The sequence below is a fragment of the Chrysoperla carnea genome, chromosome 3, assembly GCF_905475395.1.
Source record: "Chrysoperla carnea chromosome 3, inChrCarn1.1, whole genome shotgun sequence".
Taxonomy (NCBI): domain Eukaryota; kingdom Metazoa; phylum Arthropoda; class Insecta; order Neuroptera; family Chrysopidae; genus Chrysoperla; species Chrysoperla carnea.
The window spans coordinates 66,311,577-66,334,021 of record NC_058339.1 but is presented as its reverse complement, the minus strand read 5'-3'; the positions used below and the strand labels follow the sequence as shown (position 1 = coordinate 66,334,021).

Sequence of the window (22,445 nt, the reverse complement as noted above, 5' to 3'; positions counted from 1 at the left end):
TACTAATAATCTAATGTTTTCTTGCAAAAATATAATAAAAATAAAAAAAGTAGGATTTAACCAAACCAATCAAATACTTTTTTTTAATGTTTTTTCAAAATAATATAATCCAATTGAAATCAGTTCATATCTCTTCTTTAGTTGAATATTATTAAATGAAATTACCTGTAGCGCCCAAACTAGGGCTCAAATCCAAAATTGGTAAATGATTTTTTCCTTCGTCTTTATGAGCTTATTCTGTAGGCCGACGATCTGCAGTACACCGTGTATAATTCTTTGTACCTACCTACTAATTTTTAAATAACTTTTAGTATTTTCGGAGGCATAAACGAGGCAATCATCGATTGAAATCTGCAATCATCTCTCAGTCGAATATTTAATAAATTTGGAGAAAAGACATACATATATTGGAGAAAAGAGATATTATTTACTATAAAAAATGTCTGGCAGTAAAGCTATGCAACCTTGATATAGGCGCCATATTAATTTATGAGTAGTGTACTATGAAGAAAATGATTTATTTGATTGTCCATAGCTTTCGTTTTAAGCAGTTTTTTTTTTAGTATCTATTTTTTTATTAAATATTATAAATTTATTTGTCTTGAGAGAGCCACCAGATGCAGCTAATAAGATGTGTTTGTTTAACTTTTCTCCAAAATTTATGTAAATTGTCCATATATATTTATGCCAATTACAAAAATCAAAATTGGTAATTTCATTTGAACTTAGATCAATTTTGGCATAGAATATATTAATTACAATTTATATTATATACAAGAAATTTTATTCTTCTTTCATAAAAAACAACCTTAAGAAGCTTTATAACTGACTTTAACTAACGCAGCGTGAGACAAAAAAATGTGCGATTTTAAAAACTCTGTAAAATAAAAATCCATCAATTTTAAAAAGCATTTAATAAAATTATATAAAATGTATATTCAAGTATTTTATAAATTGTTAAGTAAATTTATTTTTAAAAGTTTAAACTGTTAAGTTACATAAAACAGCAATCACGAAGATTAAGTAAAATATAACTGAGTTCAAAAATAACGCCAGGAAGATCATATGTATTTAGGCGTAATACATTCTTAGGTTAGGTTAGGTTAGGTTATATAATACATTCTTACAAGCGACCAAATTATTCATCAAATTCCACAGAATTTGAACCCCCTATTTCAGTTTCGATCTTTATAGCTCTTCAAATGTTGGTTTTTGGTCATTCTGGTAAAAATTACCCCTGATACTCTTCTTATCACGTGTTCAAGAAAAAGTTGCAAGTTATAGTCCATAACTAACTTAAAACTTGCTTTAATAACTTTATTTTGTTAAAAATACAATTTTTCAATTTTCTTAAAAATTCAAGAAATGTAATTTTCTTAAATGCTTTTTTTAATGTATTTTAAGATGGTTTTTTCAAAGTCACAAACTTCCTTTGTTACATTCTGTACATTTCATTATCTTAATTTTTAGGTAATTTGCTCCAGGATATTTCCCTTTGGAAATGATTTTGGGCGACAAATGGAACCCAATATTTCTATCTAAATCGGAGACAAGATAATTTCCCCGATATACTATCAGGGTGGCCACAAGAATCAATTTTCAAAAATACTCAATAATTCCCAATTTTTATGTATAATTTAACATTTTTTCTGATTTAAAAAAAAAAATAAAATAAAATAAAATGAAATAACATTCAGATTAAACTGCCATTGTCTAAAAAGTCTAAAAAGAAAAAAGTAAATATCATGAAAATTTGTATGATTTTTTTCGATTTCAATTGCAACAGATTCTTTGTAATTTGACCTAACCCAAAAGTCGAGTCGATTATTGTTTGAGATATCTTCGTCAAAATTCAGTACGAAAAACTTCTATTACGGAGCAATTCAGAAAATATCTCAGGAAATACCGGATTTTTATTTTTTTCGATCTTATTTACATATTAATAATTCATCGGAGACAATTAACAATTCGGAGATCGATTGAAGAAATTGTGCCGGGATATGATCCCAGTACCTATACGATTTTTAACAATATCTCAGACACTGTTCACCCAATTCTAAAAAGAATTCCTGATTTATTGCAATTTCCTTACGGAAATCTCCTTTGAAAAATAAAATAACAAAGTATAAAAAAATTGAAACTTCGGCTGTGCGGCTAGCCGACTGTGTAATTTATTAGAGCTTCTGGCTGCAAGTAATTTTCTAATTACTTTAAATAGTTTTCCTTAATTTTATAGAAGGGGCAATTGCCCGGTAGGCCTTCTCTGAACTCGCATTTGGTATTACCAAGTCCTTTATCAGGTATAAGCCTTGTTGTCATTTTCAATGAAAAAAGAAAAAGTTCATTTTATAAAACTAACTGGAACAACATCACACAAAAAAATTAATGTTAAACATGTTCGGATTTACGTGTTTCATCATCCGAAGACTCTTGTTCCAACAACAGTGGACTTCCATCGCCATTTTTACTACCACGTCGGCTACCATTTGCTGAACTTTTTCGTTGTGATGGAAATGTAGGTAACATTGCTGAACACGGTGTTGTTGGCGCCGAACGTGACAACCAACGTTTTGTACTACAACTTTTTGACGCATCATATAAATTCATTGTTTTTGATTGTTTCGTAAGAGGCACATATAACGTTTTAATTTTATTGCGTGTAAAACAACGTTTAGTTCTTAAAAAGGTTTGTGTTTTAATCGGTGGCATCATTAGCGGTGGAGATTTGGATGTCGCTGTGGTGGATGATGAAGGCATATCATTTTGTTCCACTATAGGTATAGGACTTTTTTGTTGAGGCAACTGTTGAATTTTATTTAATATTTCACGTATTTCCACAGTGGGACTTGTAGCTCGTGGCGGTGAATCTGGTGTACCTAAATTTGTTAGGCTACTTATATCCGAACCGGTTATACTATTTGCAACACTATACGTTTGATCTAAAACTAATTCTGGATTCTCAAATTCTCGATCATCATTTTGTCTGCCCCATGAGGCAGCGCTATTATCACTAATATTATTATTATTGTTTAAATTATTAGGCATTTCGGAATTATTATTAAAATTATATTGATTTGTTGGTATGTACATTGTTTGATTATCTTCACTTCGAATATTATTACGATTTACTACAGCACTTGAAGATGATGATTGTACATGATATGAAGTGTCTAACACTTCCGAATGTTGTTGCGTTTGATGTTGATGCGTTATTAAATTGTTGTTTGTGTAATTTGATACGACACTTGTTGGTCGAATTTCGTTACCCATCATGTCACAATATGTGTAAGTTGCTTGCGTTGTGTTTGTTGATACGCCAGTTTCTTCTCGAACACTCGGTGCTGGATCATTTGGCATTGAATTACATTCTTCAATACTTCCAGTACACGAATACGGTGGTGGTATAATATTTGTCTAAAAAAAGGTATTTAAAAATCAATTAATAGTAGAATAGTCACACCTTCTTAAACGAATCTAGGAAAACGCATAATCAAGATTTTTCTTCGCAAAACGGGAACTAAGAAAACTTAATATGAAGTATCAGCTTTATACCCACCCGCTTCTCTGGGCTTCAAATTAAAGACCACCGCGTAATGGCTTTCACCTTTCTTAAAAAAATTATAATTTATAAAAAAACCTAGGAGTATTGATATTTACTTCGATGCAAATGATCCCCAAAATAGCTTTCTACCTTTTTTAAACCCTGTTAGTCGGTGAGTTTCAATAAAATGCGAAACATTTCTTCCATCAATTCTGTTAAAGATCTATTATGCAAAATTTGAAGTATATTGGACCAAGGAATACGTTGTCCCATACAAATTTACCTCTGTTTTTCACGTGTTTAAGGGTAGAATATGGAAAAAAGATTACTTTCATATTGAATGCCAACGTCACACAGAGAACACACCCTCCAAGTTTCAGGCCTCCATAATCAGCGGTTTAGGCTGTGCGTTGATCCGTCAGTCAGTCATTCACAACAAACCATTTTATATGTATAGATTACATCAGCATCAGTGTGCGATCCTGTAAAGCTAGCAGATCAAAATGCCCTGAACTTTGGAATTTGCAGTTAACTGCAGATCTAGAGCGACGAAAAAGTTTGCTAGTGAACTAGGCAAATATTGGAAAAAGAACTTACGTCATTATTAGATGTACAAATAAATGCAGAACTAAGTGAATCCACAGTACTTGTGGCAGATATAGACCCTAAAACAAAATAAAGAAATTAGAGTTAATCCCAAGGACTAGCGGAAGCTCACCAAATTTAAGAATTTTACCTGTAGTTGGTTGAAATATATAATTATGAAAATATTGAACCATTAGATAATTGGTCGTGGGTGCTTTAAAATTATTCTCACATCCTAAACCATATCCTATCACCAATGGATACATGTCTGGTTTGGTAGCTACCTCAGTATATGGGGGTGGAGGCGCGTGATGGAATGAACTACATCTGCAAAAGAAAAAAAGCGAAAACTCAAAGCAAAATACAAACTAGCGTCAAATTTTTAGATTATCCAAAAAGACTCTTTCTTGTCCATGTTGAATATTATCTACTATTAGTTTTACCAAATTTTGATAATATATTTCACATTTTCGTAAATTATCTTATAAAAAGCTTCCAAAGGCTTTTTATATCCCCACTCTAAATCCTGCAAAAATATTACCTGCTATAATGTGGCGGTGCATATAATGATCCATTTGAATCCGGTTCCGAACGTCGATCTTGTCCAGAATCACGACAACATGACCATACAGTTCTACGTCGCCAAAGTGCGCATAAGCATATAATTGCTGCTAAACATGCAGCTAATAATGCCCAAAAATACCAATGTACGGGCATTAATAATTGTGGTCCAATGCCAGTATATACACGTGATGTACCCGCACCAGAAATCATTGTACCAGGTCCTTGATTTGTGTAACAGCATCCTTTATTGCAGCATGTCATAGGTCCAGAACACGAATGACCACCATCACATATTTTTGCTGTAACCTAAATATCAAATTTCGTGTTATATTATATATCTATATATAAATTGATTTACTGGTTTTAACTAAAATCTTATAGCTACCCTTAATTAACTAAACTCAAAAACAAACAAAATTATTTTTTTAACCGATGCTAAAAAAAGAAGGAGGTACAGGATGGACCATTTTAATCTATTATGGCTAACAGCTCGTTTTGTAGTTAATCAGTCAAAAAATAGCAAACACAAATTTGCAGAATTTGATCGGTGGCATCATGTTCCGACATCAGATTGCTTTCATGATCAAATTAGAATCCGGGTTGCTTTAATGTTCAATTTAGAACCTCAAAGGTAAGAGATAGAATAACACTTTGAATTAGAAAATTGATCCCCGTAAAAAACTAACATTTTTTATTTAAAACATTTTTTCAAAAATTGTTAGCTTTTTTCTACTATAAAAACATACTATATATTGTGTACAAGTGCTGTCTACAATTTTGTTAATATAGATATTTCTCTTCAACCACCGATACTATAACTTTAGTTCAACAATAAAATTAATTAAGTTTGCGTTATTATATCTCAACAATTAAATGGTCAATAATTTTGTTTTTTTAACTCAGAACTATGTTCAGTTAGTTTTTTGAAAATATCTTAAGATTAGTTTTTTTCTAGAATTAAAAAACTTGTTAAAACAACCTCTCCTATGAAGTCCGATTTTTAATCTGATTTTATGGTCATTATATTATAATATCCATAGTAAGTATATACACAAATTTAGAATTTTTTGATACTATGCCCATAAGCGTTAATTCATATGAAAAATATTCTTTATAGGTGGAGTGGAACTTTATGTTAGTTTCATTTTCTTAAAAAGTTTTTTTTTATAATGTGGTAGAAGAAGCATGTTATTTTCAATTATATATATCGATTAGCTGTTTAATGAATTTTAAATTGATTGAAAACTTGTAAAATACCCATGTTAATGATATAATCTAATTTAAAAACAAAGATTGTACTAAGATATAGTATATTTTTTATATTGGTAGTATTTCAAATTTAACCATTTTTATTATACCGACATAAAATACTCGGGTAATAATTGAAGAGAATTGAAAAAATCACTCCCCAGACTATTCGAACTCGGACCTCTTGGATTCATGCCAAGCGTCTTAGCCAATTCTGCCACACGAGCTCGAGACACAGATTTTATTTGTATGACAACATTGACTTTTTTATTTATTATTTATGTTTTCTTTACTAGATCTTATATACAATATTTGTAAACGTCAAAGCCTTTCGGTAATGTTTCGATGTTTATTGTGAAGTAATCTTATTTATACTTGTCAAGTAATCTAAATTAAAGAGAATTGAACAAAACTCGTGTAATACGTCATATAAATATAGGCGACTGACGGATTTTATACGGAATCTGACGATTAATTCATAAACTAAATAAAATATCGGTAACGCTAACAAAAAGTTGTAGTTTAATGTGGAAAAATATTATTTAACTGTTTTTAAATATTATTGAACTGGAATATCATACTGATATTTTTCTAAAAGTTTTAAAGATCAATTCCAAACAATATTTTGATTTAAGAAGTTTGTCTTGACTTGTTTAAAATACCAAGTTTCCTAATTCGTACCAATACAGATCTGCCGACAACGTACATTTAAATATCTATACTAAACATTTTACAAATTTTATTTAGAGTTTTTATTCATTTTTTTGTGAAATTTATATAAAATAATCAGGTTATGATTAACTGTGTATTCAGGGTCGGATTATTTTGATGAAACTTATCAGAATTTTTCGTTAAATCCCTATGTTTGTTTGTCCCTACGTTAAATCCCTAATTGTTTCGGAAAATATGTAATTACGAAACATAAGACAGGAATTTCTCACTCTCCTACCTCATTCTAAGGTGGTGAAAAATGGAATGATAGTAATGAATGTAATGTCCATAAATAATTTTATGAACAAATATGGTCAGATCAATGTTTGCTAAAATTTCCATGTTGTTACCAATGTTTTCTTAACTTCATGTAGTTTACAATATTTACAAAAGAGAATTCGAATTATTATTCTCACAAGCAATACGTTAAGAACGTTTCTTTATAAATCAAACATCGGAAACTGAAATACACATTTTATCTATTATTGTAAATCCAAATATATTATAAATGTGAAAGTAAGGATGTTTGTTTGTTTGTTTGTTACGCTTTCACGCAAAAACTAAAGAACGGATTTGAATGAAACTACACAACAATAATAGCTCATACATCAGCATAACACATGAGCTATAATTTATAAAGATTTATTAAAAAGAAAAAATTAAATTTAATCTGACAATTTACTGCTCCATCTATGAACATCATAGATGGAACAGTCTCATAAAAATTTTAAATATTAATTGTAAAACAATTAATGGCCATCTTTTCTGATATACTCAATGAATTATGACTATTTTAAAAAAACTTAACTCAACTAACTTAAAAATATTGAAAACTGCATATATTTTAGCTGTATAAAACAATCCCTTCGAGTGGAAGCGGGGATAAGTGAGATTAATAGAGGTGGTGGCTATAAATCAGTGATTTTTACTTTTAAGTCCAGTGAAGCGGGCGGACATCAAGCTAGTTGTAAATAAATTGTAAATTGTAAAATATTATAAACAATGGGCACAGTTATTGAAAAAAAATATATATACAGAATGTTCGATTTACATCTAGGCATATAAATATCACGAGTATGACAGAATACATGCGTTAAGCAATGTATCTAAGTGAGAGGTATTATATAAATGTGTTGAAGCTTTGATATGCGTTGAGAGAGTTGTAAGACGCTTGGAGAGTGGGAGTTTCTTAGTTGAATAGATGAATAGATGAACTAAAACGGATAAGCCACGATACAAGTCACTTTTGCAATTTCATATAACACCCATAATACCTCTTACTTAGATGCATTGCTTAACGTATGTACTCTGTCATACTCGTGATATTTATATGCCTAGATGTAAATCGAACATTCTGTATATAGGTACTATGTAAGTATAATTTAAACTAGCGGGTGTACTATTATTGAAAAATTAGACCTGCAGGTGTTAATTTAGAATCAATAATCGCTAATCAAAAGCTATAATCAAATAAATTACTTATAGGTGAAAGGGAGTTCACGTGGTAAGCTAGTTTTCTTTATAAAATTGTTCTAACTCTCAAATTTGTAATGGTTAGAAAAGTTGTAGCTGTGATTATCCCCGTGATTGTCCATGACTATCTATATAACCTCATTTGAAGAAAATTGTCAGGGCCAACGCGGTGGGTTTTACAAGTAATTTCTCTTAATATTCAAAGATGGGAATTATATAAATATAAAAACTAAGCTATAGTGTACATATTGACACAGATTATATAATACACGTCTTTGTTTATTTAATCTTATGAATACATCAACAATAGTGTATTGAGAAGAGATGCTGTGTATATAATATAAAAAATTATTTATCGGCGCCAGTCAGGACGCCTCCTTTTGTATAATACGTATATTATGTATACATTATATAACGACGTCTCATTTTCTCTTCTACGCTACTCCATATAATATAACAGTTTATATATTATAAGCATTATTATTATAATAATATTCACTTAGAATTGACGTTCTTAAATTTCCGTCCCGCCAATACACAATGCATAATGAAGTGGATACGCTTTTAATATTATTAATGATAACAATATTAGGATATCGTACCAAAAATTCTGTTTTTTATGACTTACTGTCGTTATAAATTTGTTTAAAAGTCTAAAATTTGTAACAATAACCTTATTTGAAGAAAATTATCAGGATAGAAAAACTGCAGTTTGACCCGGTAAAATCTGTCATTGAGTATGAATAATTTTCGGGTGGAAATTTATGCAGGATCCCGTTTAAAAAATTGTTTAAACTAATTTTTTTTAACAAATAAAACATATTGACCGAATCGCTTCGAATTCGTAAATTTTACTAGGGTCAAAACTAACAAAAAATGATCTTAGACATTTTTGTCTAGACCCTCCAGTTTTTGAATACCTAAAACAATTCCAAGAATTTTTAAAAAGGCGATTTTTACGATTTTCATCCCTCAAATAGTGTATGAAAGAATCAGATTTTTAATATTTATAAAATTATTATTTGCAGTGCAAAGCTTACTCAACAATATCCCGCAAATTTATTTTTGACCTAATTGCATTTTAAGTGCTTGATTGTTAATTGTTATGAGAGCTCACGAAAAAACACCAAAAAATAACAATTTTCTGTTCTATACATGCTAGAAAGACGGAATTTTCAACAATCGATTCGAAATAATATAAAATTAACAGAAAAGTTCCAAAATTTCAACTTCCACCACGAAACCTCCCAAAAAATGGAAAAAAAAAACAGTTTTTCCGAAGCAATTCGGTCAATATTATATATTTATTTAAAAAAAATTAGTTTAAACAACAATTAGTAGAATGTTGCTACTCGGTTTTGAAGCAGATATCTTCAACCGATTGCTCTGAAATTTTGTATACACGTTTAATTTGGATAAGAATACATTTTATGGTAAGCATGACCAGATTTTCCCATCGCTTCCTCCATATTTGATACACATACCTTTTTCTAATTTTAAATTAAAAAATTTAAAAAAACATATTTTCTAAACGACAAGTTTTTCTTGTACTAAAAAGTAGAAAATCATTTTGTAGGAGTCATTCATAATATTAACTATTCAAACTTTTTTGGTACTAAAAAGTGGAAAATGGTGCTAATAGGGATGTGTGTTTTCTACTAAATTATTTTGCTTGTAAAAAGCTTGTCCAAATCAAACTCTAAATTTACCAAATTCTTAACCGATCTTAACTGGTTTGAACTAAATTCTTTTTTTACTTGGACTATAACATCTATAAAATAATCGAAGTAGAACGAAAAATAATGCATTTCTATCGCAAAATTAATAGGAAGCATAAATTAAATTTTTCTATGATCGGAAGTACACTACATTTAATCATTTGAATGCAAGGACAGAACCGGAGATACAGATAATTAATTGTAATTGTGAAATTTCTTACACTTGGCCGATTGTTACGTCTATAATAAACAAACGCTGAATTTTTAATGGATCTTCAAGACACAAGCGGCAATTTGTTTCTTAAAGATAAAAGTCATAAGATTTTTGTATTTTAGAGGCTCAAATCATATATTTGATAATAAACTTTACAATTCGACATTTTTGTGATCATTGAATTTTATATTTTCTTCACTAAAATTAACCCTTTAACCTAGAAAGGCTTCAAATAAAGTTTTCAAAATTCCCTCGCTCACGATGTTGCCACCAAATGCTACTAAATCTACCTACTACGCTTCTTTGTTAACAATAAATATTTGAGAAAATATAAAAAAAAACAATAAATATATTAAATATATACAAACTACCTACTTACACGTAATTAAAGTTGCCTATACAAAAAAATAATCTCTATATAAAGTTTGTTAAAGAAAATTATTATAATTAATTTTTAATTTTAATTTTTAATATTGTTTACGATAAACAATGAATTATTATTGATATTTACATTGGCATTGGTTTATATAAACAAAAGCAATACACATATCGTGTTTAGAATGCAAGTTGCCTTGAATTTATATGCATGTCAATTTTTTTTACAAAAAATTATAAATATGAAATAAAAATTTTAAAAATCAATATTCAGTAATTACTGAGGTTAAATTTTATTGAAAAATTTTATTTCAATAATAAAAAATTGTATTACAATTTTTTTTAAATTTCTTGTATACGAAATTCTACTAGAGTATTAATTTATCAATTAAATTCGAATGACTAATAAAAAATTATTAAATTTTCTTTGTAATCGAAATGTGACTTTGACATATCCTCATTACAAAAAAACCATTTAGTCATCAAATAAGATTTCCCTTACCTTACTTTCCAAAAATACGAAACTTAATATTAAAAAACTACAATTTTTTATTGTACACATTATTGTAAACATTATTTTTTTAACAATTAATTCATTATTTCCATTTTATTTTAAACGAAATTGAACAAAAAACACTATAAACGCTTTTTTATATTGTTAAGAGTACTTCACATATTGATAACAAATGATGCCTTCAACGTCGCGACGCTAAATGTGACGACATTCATGACCTATATATTATATATTATATTTTTTTAGGTTATTGTCATGAGTAGTGTTCAAAATTTTTTGGAATAATTAGTTCATTGCCTAAATAAATCCTTTTTTACATAGTTATCAAAATAAAATTTTTTTTACAAAATCGACAATGAATTTAATTTGTAAATTCTTAAATATACACAAGTTACATGGCATATAAGTAATGTAAATTGCCTATATGAAAATTTATAAGAATTTATATGATCAAACTACTCCCATTGTTATATAGCTTGTTCTAAAAAATTTTCAAGGGATTCAAGAAGGTTCAAATCATCTGGATTACTATTTATTTTCTTTAATCGAACATCGATTTCGATTTAAAAAAATTAAACTCCAATAATAGTCTCAGGACATTTTCGTGAATATTGTTACGAAAGGAACATCGAATAGAAACTAATACGACTACCTAAAAACTTGTCCTTTGCATTACCCTTCATTAAGTTTGAATTCTTTCTCTGATGTGTAATTTCAAGAAACTGTTCTTCAAGTTCTAAAACATCGAAAGCGCATTCCTTTCCAATTTACCAAATTATTAACTCGGTCAAAAAAATTTAGCTAGCCGTTATCAATCTCTGGAATTTTATAATACACTTTTCTTTGAGAAACATCAATCTTTATTATTACTGGAGCGCTGTTAACGATTTATCTTGTCGACGCGAGCACTCAGTTAATTATCAATCCTACCAGGACGCGTCCAGCTTATTAACTTTAATAGCATGACATAAAAATTGGCGCTCATATTGAGCGGAAGAGCATTTTTATTTAAAAATCAATATTAATCAAGTATTTTTATGTAATTTACCAGCATTGGTAGAATGGTCTCATCTAAGCCAATAGGATTCGCTCTTGTTATTCCAAGGTGTGATTTTAACCCCTGATAAACACGTCGGTCTCGTAGGAGTTTAGTTTTTATAGTTTAAACTAAAAGAAAAATTCTGAAAGACGAAAAGGGCTGAAAAGAAACTACAGAAATATAATAATTATAATTTTATTTAAAAGATTTATATTTGCTCAGATGTTTCATCCACAGCCTCAGTCCCACCTGATTTACTTTTTTGTTTTTTTAATAATTCCACTAAATATTTATATCGTTGTATACACTCCTCCTAGGAAAAAAATTCCAGAAAATTATTATTGATGTAGGGAAGATTTCTTTTATTTAAATAAAAAGTTTACCTTTGTTTTATTAGGAACAGATTTAGAAATTTTCTCCCATCGATCTGAAACCGAACCTTTAGGATATTTTTGTAAAGCGTTTTCGAATGCTTTCTGTTGTAACTGACTCCATGATGCATTTTCATCTATTTCTATTTTGGATTCGGCTTTCGTTTTTACTTTTTTCGGACTATCGTCTACAACTGTATTACTTTCTTCGCTACTTTTTAAAAAAAGATGAGGATTATCTTTAATTTTTAATGCCATATGTGTTACTTCGGGTATACAGCTAAACAGAAAACAAATAGTTCTTAAATGTTTTTAGAAAAATATTTTGTAAATTCTCTAACCGATTCATTATATCAGCGATTTTTTCCCAACGATCTGGAGTACCAGGAGGATATTTATTTGCTAATCTAGCTAAGTCAGCAAGGTCATCATCACTCCAAAATCCACCAGCTACTGGAGCTGGTCGGTATTTTTCTATCACAGGTGAAACATCTTCGACTGGATCTAATAAACAAGAATTTTCTTCAAACTGTCGTTCTTGAGGCACAAAAGGTATTTTTTTCCTTCGTTTAGGTTTATCTTCCTTTAATTCTGGTTGATATTCCTCCTCCATTTGAGCCAATTCGCTAATGAAAACAAAAAATAAAGAAAAAATCGTATAAAAATAATTTGACACTTTTTAAACAAGTATTTTTGGCAATAAATTTTTGTGATTTTTAAGATTTTACACGGTACCCCAATAACCAGAGCAAAAATATACATAATGCAATTTTTAACGGAACGGATTTTCTTGTTGGAATATGTTCAGGAGTTTGCCACGAATTTAAACCCAAGTTGGCGGGGCGGGGTGGGAGCTTCAGCACCTCAAACTTTTTTTAATGTGGTTAATGGCAAATATATAATTAATGATTGAGGAATTTGTAGAACATCAAATTTAGGGTTTAAATTTTCGGGACACCCATGAACATATAACTTCAAACAATTCCGTTCAGTCACTCGATTTATATGGTTTTGACCCAAAAGAGACAAAAATCGGGTTCATTTTAAGATTGGTCGAATATTTTCTATAATATCGCCCAAAATTCTTTAACCCAAATCTCTATATATTGGAGAGATTTTCGGCAATATTTCAATCACAGTTATTCATCCAGTCGTAAAATTAACTCTCTCTTTATTTTCATCATACTTCGAAGATTACTACAAAAATTTATCGCATCGTCGTATTGTGATATTCCAAATAGACTTACGCTTCTTTTTGCAGTTTTCTTTGTTCAATGGCTTCTGATATCATTCGGACAACACACGATATAGTTGTGGGTAGATTAATAGTCATTGACCATAATAATTTTGGAATTTGTACAGGTAATGTATTTAAAACACTAGGCTTTGGGATCTCGTCAACCCACTGTTGTATTGGATCTGTTGGAGCTTTTCCTTTTGCAGCTTTTCGAAGCTTTTTCTCTTTGGTTTTTTTCATGGATTCCTAAGGTCATAAATTTAAATTTTGAAAAAAAAAAAAAACAAACAAACAAACAAATTTTATCACATCGATGAATAATGATTTGAAATTTCGAAATAGGTACACAAAGAAGGTAAAAGTAAATACTAGAGAAACGGAATGATTCTAGCTTTTTCCTCAAAAATTGTCTAGTATTCAATAGATTCAAAATAAAAGTCCCTCTTTTTCATAATTGAAACTACCACCTTGTCGAGGCCTGTTATCAAGCCTTGTCCCTAGACAGAGATTAACTCTGCGGATTTAAACCGAAAGTATAATTTCAACAAACCCAAAACTAGGCTTTAAAAAACTCGTAAAAGATTGAAGTATTTTGGAATTTTAAATGGTTCAAAAAGAATAGATTTGATTCTTTTTAACGTTTATATCCTAAGGCTTAAACATTAGAAACAAATATGAATGATAAAAATTACTTTAAAACAACTTACAATATTAAACTTTTGCTCAATGTATGACGCCCATCCAACAACATACTGTCCTATTGATACCAAAACAAACAGAATACAAAACATTTCAATGAGTCCAACTTTTCGAACATGTCTGTAATAATACACAGCTGATTTCCAATTCGGTAATCCATTCTTTAGAACTTCATCATATTTCTCACGTTTACTCGGTTCTTTTATCACATCATAAACGGATACTAACTGACGAAATTTTTCTTCAGCATCTGGCGCTGAATTCTTGTCGGGATGTAATTGTAATGAAAGCGATCGAAACGCTTTCCGAATTGCTGTCGCGTTTGCATCCTACATTAAATAAAAAAAACAAATTTTCAAAATATAAACTTTAAAAGTAGGTAAAAATTTCAGTAACCTGTGGAATTCCTAGTAACGTGTAAAAATTGGTGTTTATTTCTTCGACCAAGTCAAATATTTCCAGATCATCGTTATCCCAACAGTAATTACAACTGACGTGTGTTAAAATTAAAAAACATATTATAAATAAATTCATAGGAAATAAAATATTTAATATATTAATTTACAATAAATAATTTTAAGGTTAAATACTGAAACTTTATAAAACATGAAATTTTTATGACAACATGACATTTCTGATTTCTGACGTTGTCACAGACTTATATTTTATGTAGGTAGGTAGGTAATACATTAGATCATCTATTACTAACAAGTATGTATATTTTTGCTACACAGAGAAGATTAACAAAGACAACGATACAATAAATAGCTGACAGAGAAATACAATACCAGAGCATGGTATTCAATGCGCATGATCGTATTGACGGAAATAAGTTGCTTCAATAGTTACTTTTAGTTTGATTAATTCTGTATAAATGTCCTAAAAAATGGTTAGATATTGTTTTATTTGCAAGGAATATTTTAAAGTAGACATGTATCACAGGGTAGTAAAGTTTAATTATTAAATAATATTTATTCAATGGCAATTATTATGTTGTAAATACGCGCCAGGATAATATATTGTATATTTAGACATGCGCATTAATAATCATGCTTCAGCATTTATTATCTTTCTCAATCATCTTGAAGAGGTGGTTCTCACTCTGTTGCCAATTCCAGTTAGTATATTTTCAAGAGTCGCAATTGTGTTTTCATCTTTTAAACTTTAATTTACTTGGCATTGAATGTAAAGATTTTCTTTAGGACCGATTAGAAAAAATCAATATTTATGACACTTGCAAGAAACATATAACACCTCTTTCTTACACTCATTACTTAATGCATATGTCATACTGGTGGGAGATACCTATGCCAAGATGTAAATTAAACGCATGATATGTACAGAATTCGATTTTTTTATATGTTATAATAGTCTTGATTCATTGTATAAGAACAGGTGGCTTTGAATTGTATATCGTTCACAACTTTACAGAAATCTTCAAGGCTCAAAATGGTGCTTGTAGATGGTGTATTGAAATGTTATAGACTAAATCTAAATTTTTTTTTTAAATATCTTTTTAAAATTTTTCTTTTGGGGGGTTATGCCCCCATCTCCCTAAACATGCCCAGTTTTCAAAACTAAAGGGAGAAGTCTAGTGAAAAATGAGGAACATTTTTTTTAAATTGTGAATATCAAGGTCTATGGTAATAGTACTGTGAGTCTATTCTCCACACTTTATGTGGCATCATTTCAGGATTCTCATAAATATGAACAATGAAGGAGTATGGCTGACATAACTTAAAAAATTATTTTTAATGAATAACAAGTATGTTTTTTAAAACTAAAAAACTATACTGTTGTATAATCTAACCAAGTGAGAAGAGAGATGATTCGTTTAGGAATTCAAAAATAATGAAATTTTTATGTTATTTCAATTTATTTATATTGTTATATTTTTTAAAAATTACAAACAAGCCACTACATAGTATACACGATATTGTTGCGGTATTTCAAATTTTTTATCGATAAGCTGATGAAAACAATTACATATCCATCGCCATCATATTATGTTCAATAGGGGTCCATAAAATTGGCGAACCCAACATAAAATATTCAATTTTTACTAACTGGCAGTTAGGAGCTATTTAGGTGCGCAAACGATAAATTAGGTGCGCTAACGATTTTCCAATCATTGATAAAAAAAAGAAAGGTTTGTCAGGGTTTAATAACAAGCAGTCCGTCCTATAAAATATGATATTTTCTTTTTCCTAGTAGTAACATTTAAGTGCTAATTGAGTGCTTCCGAAAGCCTAGAAATTTATTTTAAAAAGATAAGTTATTAAAAAAAAAAAAAGTGATTAAATGTCAACATAGAAATTGGTTTGAGTGTGTGATATCAAAGAATACAGGTTGTGTATCTCTACATTCTTTGGTGATCGGTTACATATATATTACATGGAATGGACATTATCAGGGTGGATGCCTGATAAACATGACTCGTGCTAGCTCGACCCCATTAAAGGCTTGACCGAACCGCGGTTCACAGAGTGAACGCAACGGACTACAAAACCGCAAGGCTCGTGCTAACTCGACCCCATTAAAGACACGACCAATTCGTGGGTCACAGGATGGATGCAATCGTAGGGGAACACACCACTCTGCGAATTTTTTCCCACGTGCGTCCACCCTGTGATGCCGTCCACCTTGTCATCCAAGGATTTTAGCCCTCGTGTTCACCCTGTGGTGGCATACACTCCATGTAATATATGTAATTAAATTATTAAATTTAATAATGAATTTTGTTTTTTTTTTTTAGTATATTTTTCTAGATTTTTACACGTATATTGTGTAAAATTATTCATTATATGTGTATGACCAAATTTTTTATCATATACTCAAAAAATTCCTATGTTGACATTAGATTAGTTTTTTTTTTAATAAATTCTCTTTTTAAGCACATTTTCGAGATTTTCAAAAGCATTCACGACGGTCTGCTAGGTTACTAAATCGTAACAAACCTTTCTTTTTTCAATTGTTAAAAAATTGTTTGTGCACTTAATTTCGTTTACGCACTTAAATTGCACCTTAAAAGTTCCTAATTTTCACCTAATCGAAATTCAATATTTTTAAGCTCGCCAACTTGTGATTATTGCATAGAGATAATACCATAAAGATGCATAGTCGCCGCCAAACGGTTAATCGCAATTAAGAGAAACAGATAAAGTAGGGGCGTATAGTTGCCTTAGTCTCTCTTACACACCTACAATTTCTGATTCTTTCTACCTCTTCCGCTGCGATCAAGAATTCATTTATTGCGTTTCCTATACCTATACAGCTCTATGAAATTATCACTATGGGTTATTTGCATAAATATCATTTTTATTGGCAAATTTATTAATTATAAAAAAAATATATATTTCCCAACCAAAATTTGTGTCCATGTGGAGAGGATTTTATGATTTTTTTTTGTACAAATGCGTTTTTATATCAATATTCGCTTAGTTCACAAATGATAAAATCCTACCACGGAGATTTTATTATGTTACAAATTTGTGATGCTTATCAACCTTTATCCACTATTATGAATCCGTTTATGCCGAACTAAAGCACTTTGGGAACTAAATGTTTTATTACAAATATCACATGAAAATGGTTTTTCATCACTATGTGTCCATTTATGTCGAACTAAATTAGGTTGAAAAGCAAATGTTTTATTACAAATATCACATGGAAATGGCTTTTCTCCACTATGTATCCGTTTATGTAGAACTAAATTATGTTGAAAAGCAAATGTTTTATTACAAATATCACATCGAAATGGTTTTTCTCCACTATGAATCCTTTTATGTCTAACTAAAGTATGTTGAAAAAGAAATGTTTTATTACAAATATCACATAAAAATCGTTTTTCTCCACTGTGAATCCTTTTATGTTGAACTAAATAACTTTGTTGACTGAATTTTTTATAACAAATATCACATGAAAATGGTTTTTCTTCGATATGAATCCGTTTATGTCGAACTAAATCATCTAGCTGATAAAATCTTTTATTACAAATATCACATGAAAATGGTTTTTCTCCACTATGAATCCGTTTATGTAGAACTAAATTATGTTGACGCGTATATGTTTTATTACAAATATCACAGGAAAATGGTTTTTCTCCACTATGAATCCGTTTATGTTCAACTAAATACCTTTTCTGATTAAATCTTTTATTACAAATATCGCACGAAAATGATCTTTCTTCATTATGAATTCGTTTATGTCTAGCTAAACTACATTGATAAGTAAATGATTTATTACAAATATCACACGAAAATGATTTTTCTCCTAAAACAGTTTCATTTAATATTTCTTCTTTAATAATTAGTTCTGTATGTAATTCTTTTTCAAGTTTAATATTTTCGTAATTAATTGTGCACAATTGTTTAACATTTTCATGAACAGGTTCTAAATCATTGATTCCTTCTTCTTTTATTTCATTTTTAATTCGCCCCTCTTCTATTGTAACATTGTCCTCTAATGTTTCACTTTGATTCATAATTAATTCTGTATGCAATTCTTTTTCAAGTTTAATATTTTCTTCATAGATAAACAAATGATTATTTGTATCAAGAAATGAATTATTTGCCTTTTTTTTTTATGTTAATTATTTTCTATAAAACCTATTTACTTATCCAAGATTGCTTTTATAACTGGAATGCAGGTTATGTTAACCACTAATCATGATAAATAGACCGTTTCATTTTAAAAAGTGATTACCTTTTGTTTCGGACAGTTTGTTAAAAAACTAATGTGATAAAATGAATAACAAATATCTTGTGTTTTTGTTCAATTAATTACTGTCTGTCCGAAACAATAATGAATCGTAATTGAAATGAAAAGGTCTATTCACAGACGTCAGATATACTTTTAAACAAAATAAAAATTAGTTTTATTATTTACTTATTTAAGAAACACGTGGATAAGAACATATTATTAACGTACGCATGTGTAATTTACACTCCGAGTGAGTGTGTAACGAATGGGGTTAGGAATGTATAATGGGCTTCTGAAAATATTCTAGAACTAGTGCTGTCAATTAATTTTTAGTTTTTGGTATGTTTTTATCATTATTTTCAGATTAAATACATTTATTATACCTTGCATATATGTAATATGCAAGGTATACTAAGTTTAGTCCCAAGTTTGTAAGGCTTAAACATATTGATGCTACCAACAAAATTTTGGTATAGGTGTTCATAAAATCACCTAATTAGTCCATTTCCGGTTGTCCGTCCGTCTGTGGGCACGATAACTCAAAAACGAAAAAAAATATCAAGCTGAAAACAGCGCACTCAGAACGTAAAAAGTGAGGTCGAGTTCGTAAATGAGCAGCATAGGTCAATTGGGTCTTGACCTATGGGTCAGTAGGACCCATTTTGTAAGCCGTTAGAGATAGAACAAAAGTTTAAATGTAAAAAATGTTCCCTATCAAAAAATAAACAACTTCGTAAACGTCACTGTTTACCCGTGAAGGCGCAAATTAGGCGTAAATTGTATAGTATGTATTGTATAAATTGTATATGTATGTGCAATTTGATAGAGTAATCAACACTATGCATGGTATTTCAACAGTTAACTCAGTCAATTTGTTTTCACTTATTCACTATCATGTTTGACCAAACGGAGACCTATTATAATCAAAGGAATTAAACATGTTCAAAATCAAAGGTAAGAAAATGGAAGTCATATGATGTATCGAAATTTTGTGTTTTTTTTTTATTGTTTTTATTTTCTTCTAAATGAAAGATTATAAAAAATGAAACGCAATTAAAAATTTATTTATTATTTAATTAATTCAAAGATATTTTAAAGAGTTTTAATTATTCAAGAAAAATATAAAATTATTTAAAAACAAACACTAAAGCGCATGTGCAAAGGTATATAAGGGCAACACAATACAAACAAATGTCATGTAACGCAACAGAAATGAAAAACGAAAACTTTGAACAGTTTATTAAAAGACTAATTGATTAATTGTATTTTTTTTGTTAAATAGTAAATAAAACAATAAATGGTTAATAAAACATTGCTTTATTAAATATTCAATTAAATTAAATCGAATTGCTTCTCCTGCCACCTCTCAACACATGAGTTTATTATAAAATAAAATATATTATTATTATAAAGGGACAGTAATTTGAATTTGATATAAATTAGAAGAATTTATTCCTTATTCGACATTTGATATTATTCAGTTGGAAAGAATAATTATTTGGTGAATTCAAAAAAAATTGTGTTTTCTGTGATTACAAAAATTCAGTTCGGGTGTTTTTTTTTTTCATATGTAAGATTTTCTTATTTAATTTTCTAACTTTTCAAAATTTTCTATTTGTTTTACAATTAGTTAAAAAGTATGTTTCTATGTCATGGTCTTAGATACTTTTTTCAAAGTTTAATGTTCTTTGTTTTCATATCCTGCTTATCAAAAGTTTCTCAACTCACTTTATATCATATGTTTATTACTAATTTGAATAAATAGTTCATCACGTTTTAAACTGCATCACGTTTTAAAACTTTATTGATTTTGCCTCTTATCAATTTTATGTCCAAAAAATTTATTAGATAATGTCATGGAATTTATAATTCCAGGATTAAAACAATATTTATGAAAGTTTAAACAAAAGATAATCTTTAATTTTATTTATTGTTTAATATTTATTTTTTAAATATTAACTAAATTTAGAATTACTTTTTATTTGCTTTATAAACTTTGTGGGTCCGAAATAGGCAGAGAAATTGAACTTAAGTTGCTGTAATTATCTGTAAATAGGGCAAAGGAAATTAACATTGAATTAATTTTTTTAATTACAACATCTGTATGTGTTAATAGAGGATCCCGTATTTTGTCAGATTAGAACCAGAAGTTCATTCAACTTGTAACTATGAAATTATGCCACGCTCTTTTTAAATTATGATATGATATATATCAAGGGATTCCAAGTTTAGTCCCAAGTTGGTAAAGCTTAAAAATATTGATGCTACGAACAAAATTTTGGTATATGCGTGGTGTAACTAATATCAATGTTTCTAACTATTCGAAAGAATATTCTTGGAATTGAAAATATTGAAAGTTTATAACTCTAAGAGACTACATTTCTGCCTTTTTTCAAGCTACAAGATTCGTAAACTTCGAATTCCACAAATATAGTTTTAATTTATAATAAAGTTTCGTTTCACTCTCATTTATTTTATTCTGGTCAAAAAGGTTCCTTGTCTTATCTATCCCGTACTGTGTTGGTTTGTCGGCTCTTGTCTAAGCTTTAAATTCAAAAAATGTGAATTGAAGACACGCGACCAACTCAACATAAAATTCAATGTAGATATATTTATATGTAGAACAATCATCCTGACTCTTGTAAATCTTTCATATTAACATAATAAATCACAATTTTTCAGTTTCATAATCATAGTCTCTAATATACTTTTTTTAGCGAATTTACTTTCTAAGAAAAATAAGTTATTGGTTTCGTAGTGACGCGATGCCGGAATTTTCAAAAAAAAATGTTCTCAAATGTAATTCACATTAGATTGTGATTCGAATATTGTCCGAACAGAATGAAATTTAAGGTAGTAAAAGCACCAAGGCAATTTTAGATTAAGGTTTGAATTTATTTAACTTTAACTTAAATAGTTTTTTTTTTTTTTTTTTTGAAAACATATCATCCATCTATCGTTTCCCATAAGACAAATGTTAAATAATACGCCTAATTTTGAAGTCATTTAGTTATTTAAATAATCGGGCAACTTACCCTAAAATTTTCAGAATTGATTTAGACTTAGCCCAACTTCATATAAAAAAAATCAAACTTTTTATTTAAAATTGCCTTGGTGCTTGTACATCCTTTAGATGCTTTTGAAAAATCTAGGTGCGCTCACGAGTAAAATCGGAACGAATAAAACAGGAAAATGAAATATAAATTTTAATTTCTCGATTGTGTATTAGTAAAATTGGAATCTAACATACAATTAACGGAATAAGCTTTCGTTAATTATAATATTTAATTTTTAGAATTTCTCAATAAGTAACAATTTTGTTTTTAATTATTCTTAGAAAGGAATTTCGCTTAGTTTACGCAACTTATACGCAACGATTTTTTTATTCATTCATTGTAGTACAATTCCATTGTATTCGTATAAATACGTCAAAATAATAATAAATATTTATTTTC

The 22,445-nt window shown here is 29.0% G+C and overlaps 3 protein-coding genes across 3 annotated transcripts in view; 1 reads left to right on the top strand and 2 right to left on the bottom strand.

The window, feature by feature from the left end:
* Positions 1 to 2,388: 2,388 nt before the first annotated feature.
* On the bottom strand, positions 2,389 to 6,646 carry LOC123296192 (probable serine/threonine-protein kinase DDB_G0268078). The gene is made up of 5 exons (XM_044877652.1): positions 6,620 to 6,646; positions 4,668 to 4,996; positions 4,278 to 4,453; positions 4,139 to 4,206; positions 2,389 to 3,414 (listed from the first exon to the last, which is right to left on the bottom strand). The coding sequence occupies exons 1-5, from the start codon at positions 6,644 to 6,646 to the stop codon at positions 2,389 to 2,391; spliced, it is 1,626 nt and encodes a 541-aa protein (XP_044733587.1).
* A 5,515-nt stretch (positions 6,647 to 12,161) lies between these two features.
* On the bottom strand, positions 12,162 to 14,889 carry LOC123295302 (dnaJ homolog subfamily C member 1). Its single transcript, XM_044876597.1, has 6 exons — positions 14,686 to 14,889; positions 14,298 to 14,618; positions 13,601 to 13,836; positions 12,695 to 12,979; positions 12,366 to 12,633; positions 12,162 to 12,295 (listed from the first exon to the last, which is right to left on the bottom strand). Exons 1-6 carry the CDS (start codon positions 14,821 to 14,823, stop codon positions 12,191 to 12,193), a joined length of 1,353 nt encoding a protein of 450 aa, XP_044732532.1. The 5' UTR covers positions 14,824 to 14,889; the 3' UTR covers positions 12,162 to 12,190.
* A 5,630-nt stretch (positions 14,890 to 20,519) lies between these two features.
* Positions 20,520 to 22,445, top strand: part of LOC123295250 (solute carrier family 2, facilitated glucose transporter member 3-like) — a 31,388-nt gene continuing 29,462 nt past the window's right edge. Inside the window, exon 1 of the mRNA XM_044876520.1 lies at positions 20,520 to 20,560. The gene's annotated coding sequence lies outside the window, so the exon portion shown is untranslated. The remainder of the gene's footprint in view (positions 20,561 to 22,445) is intronic.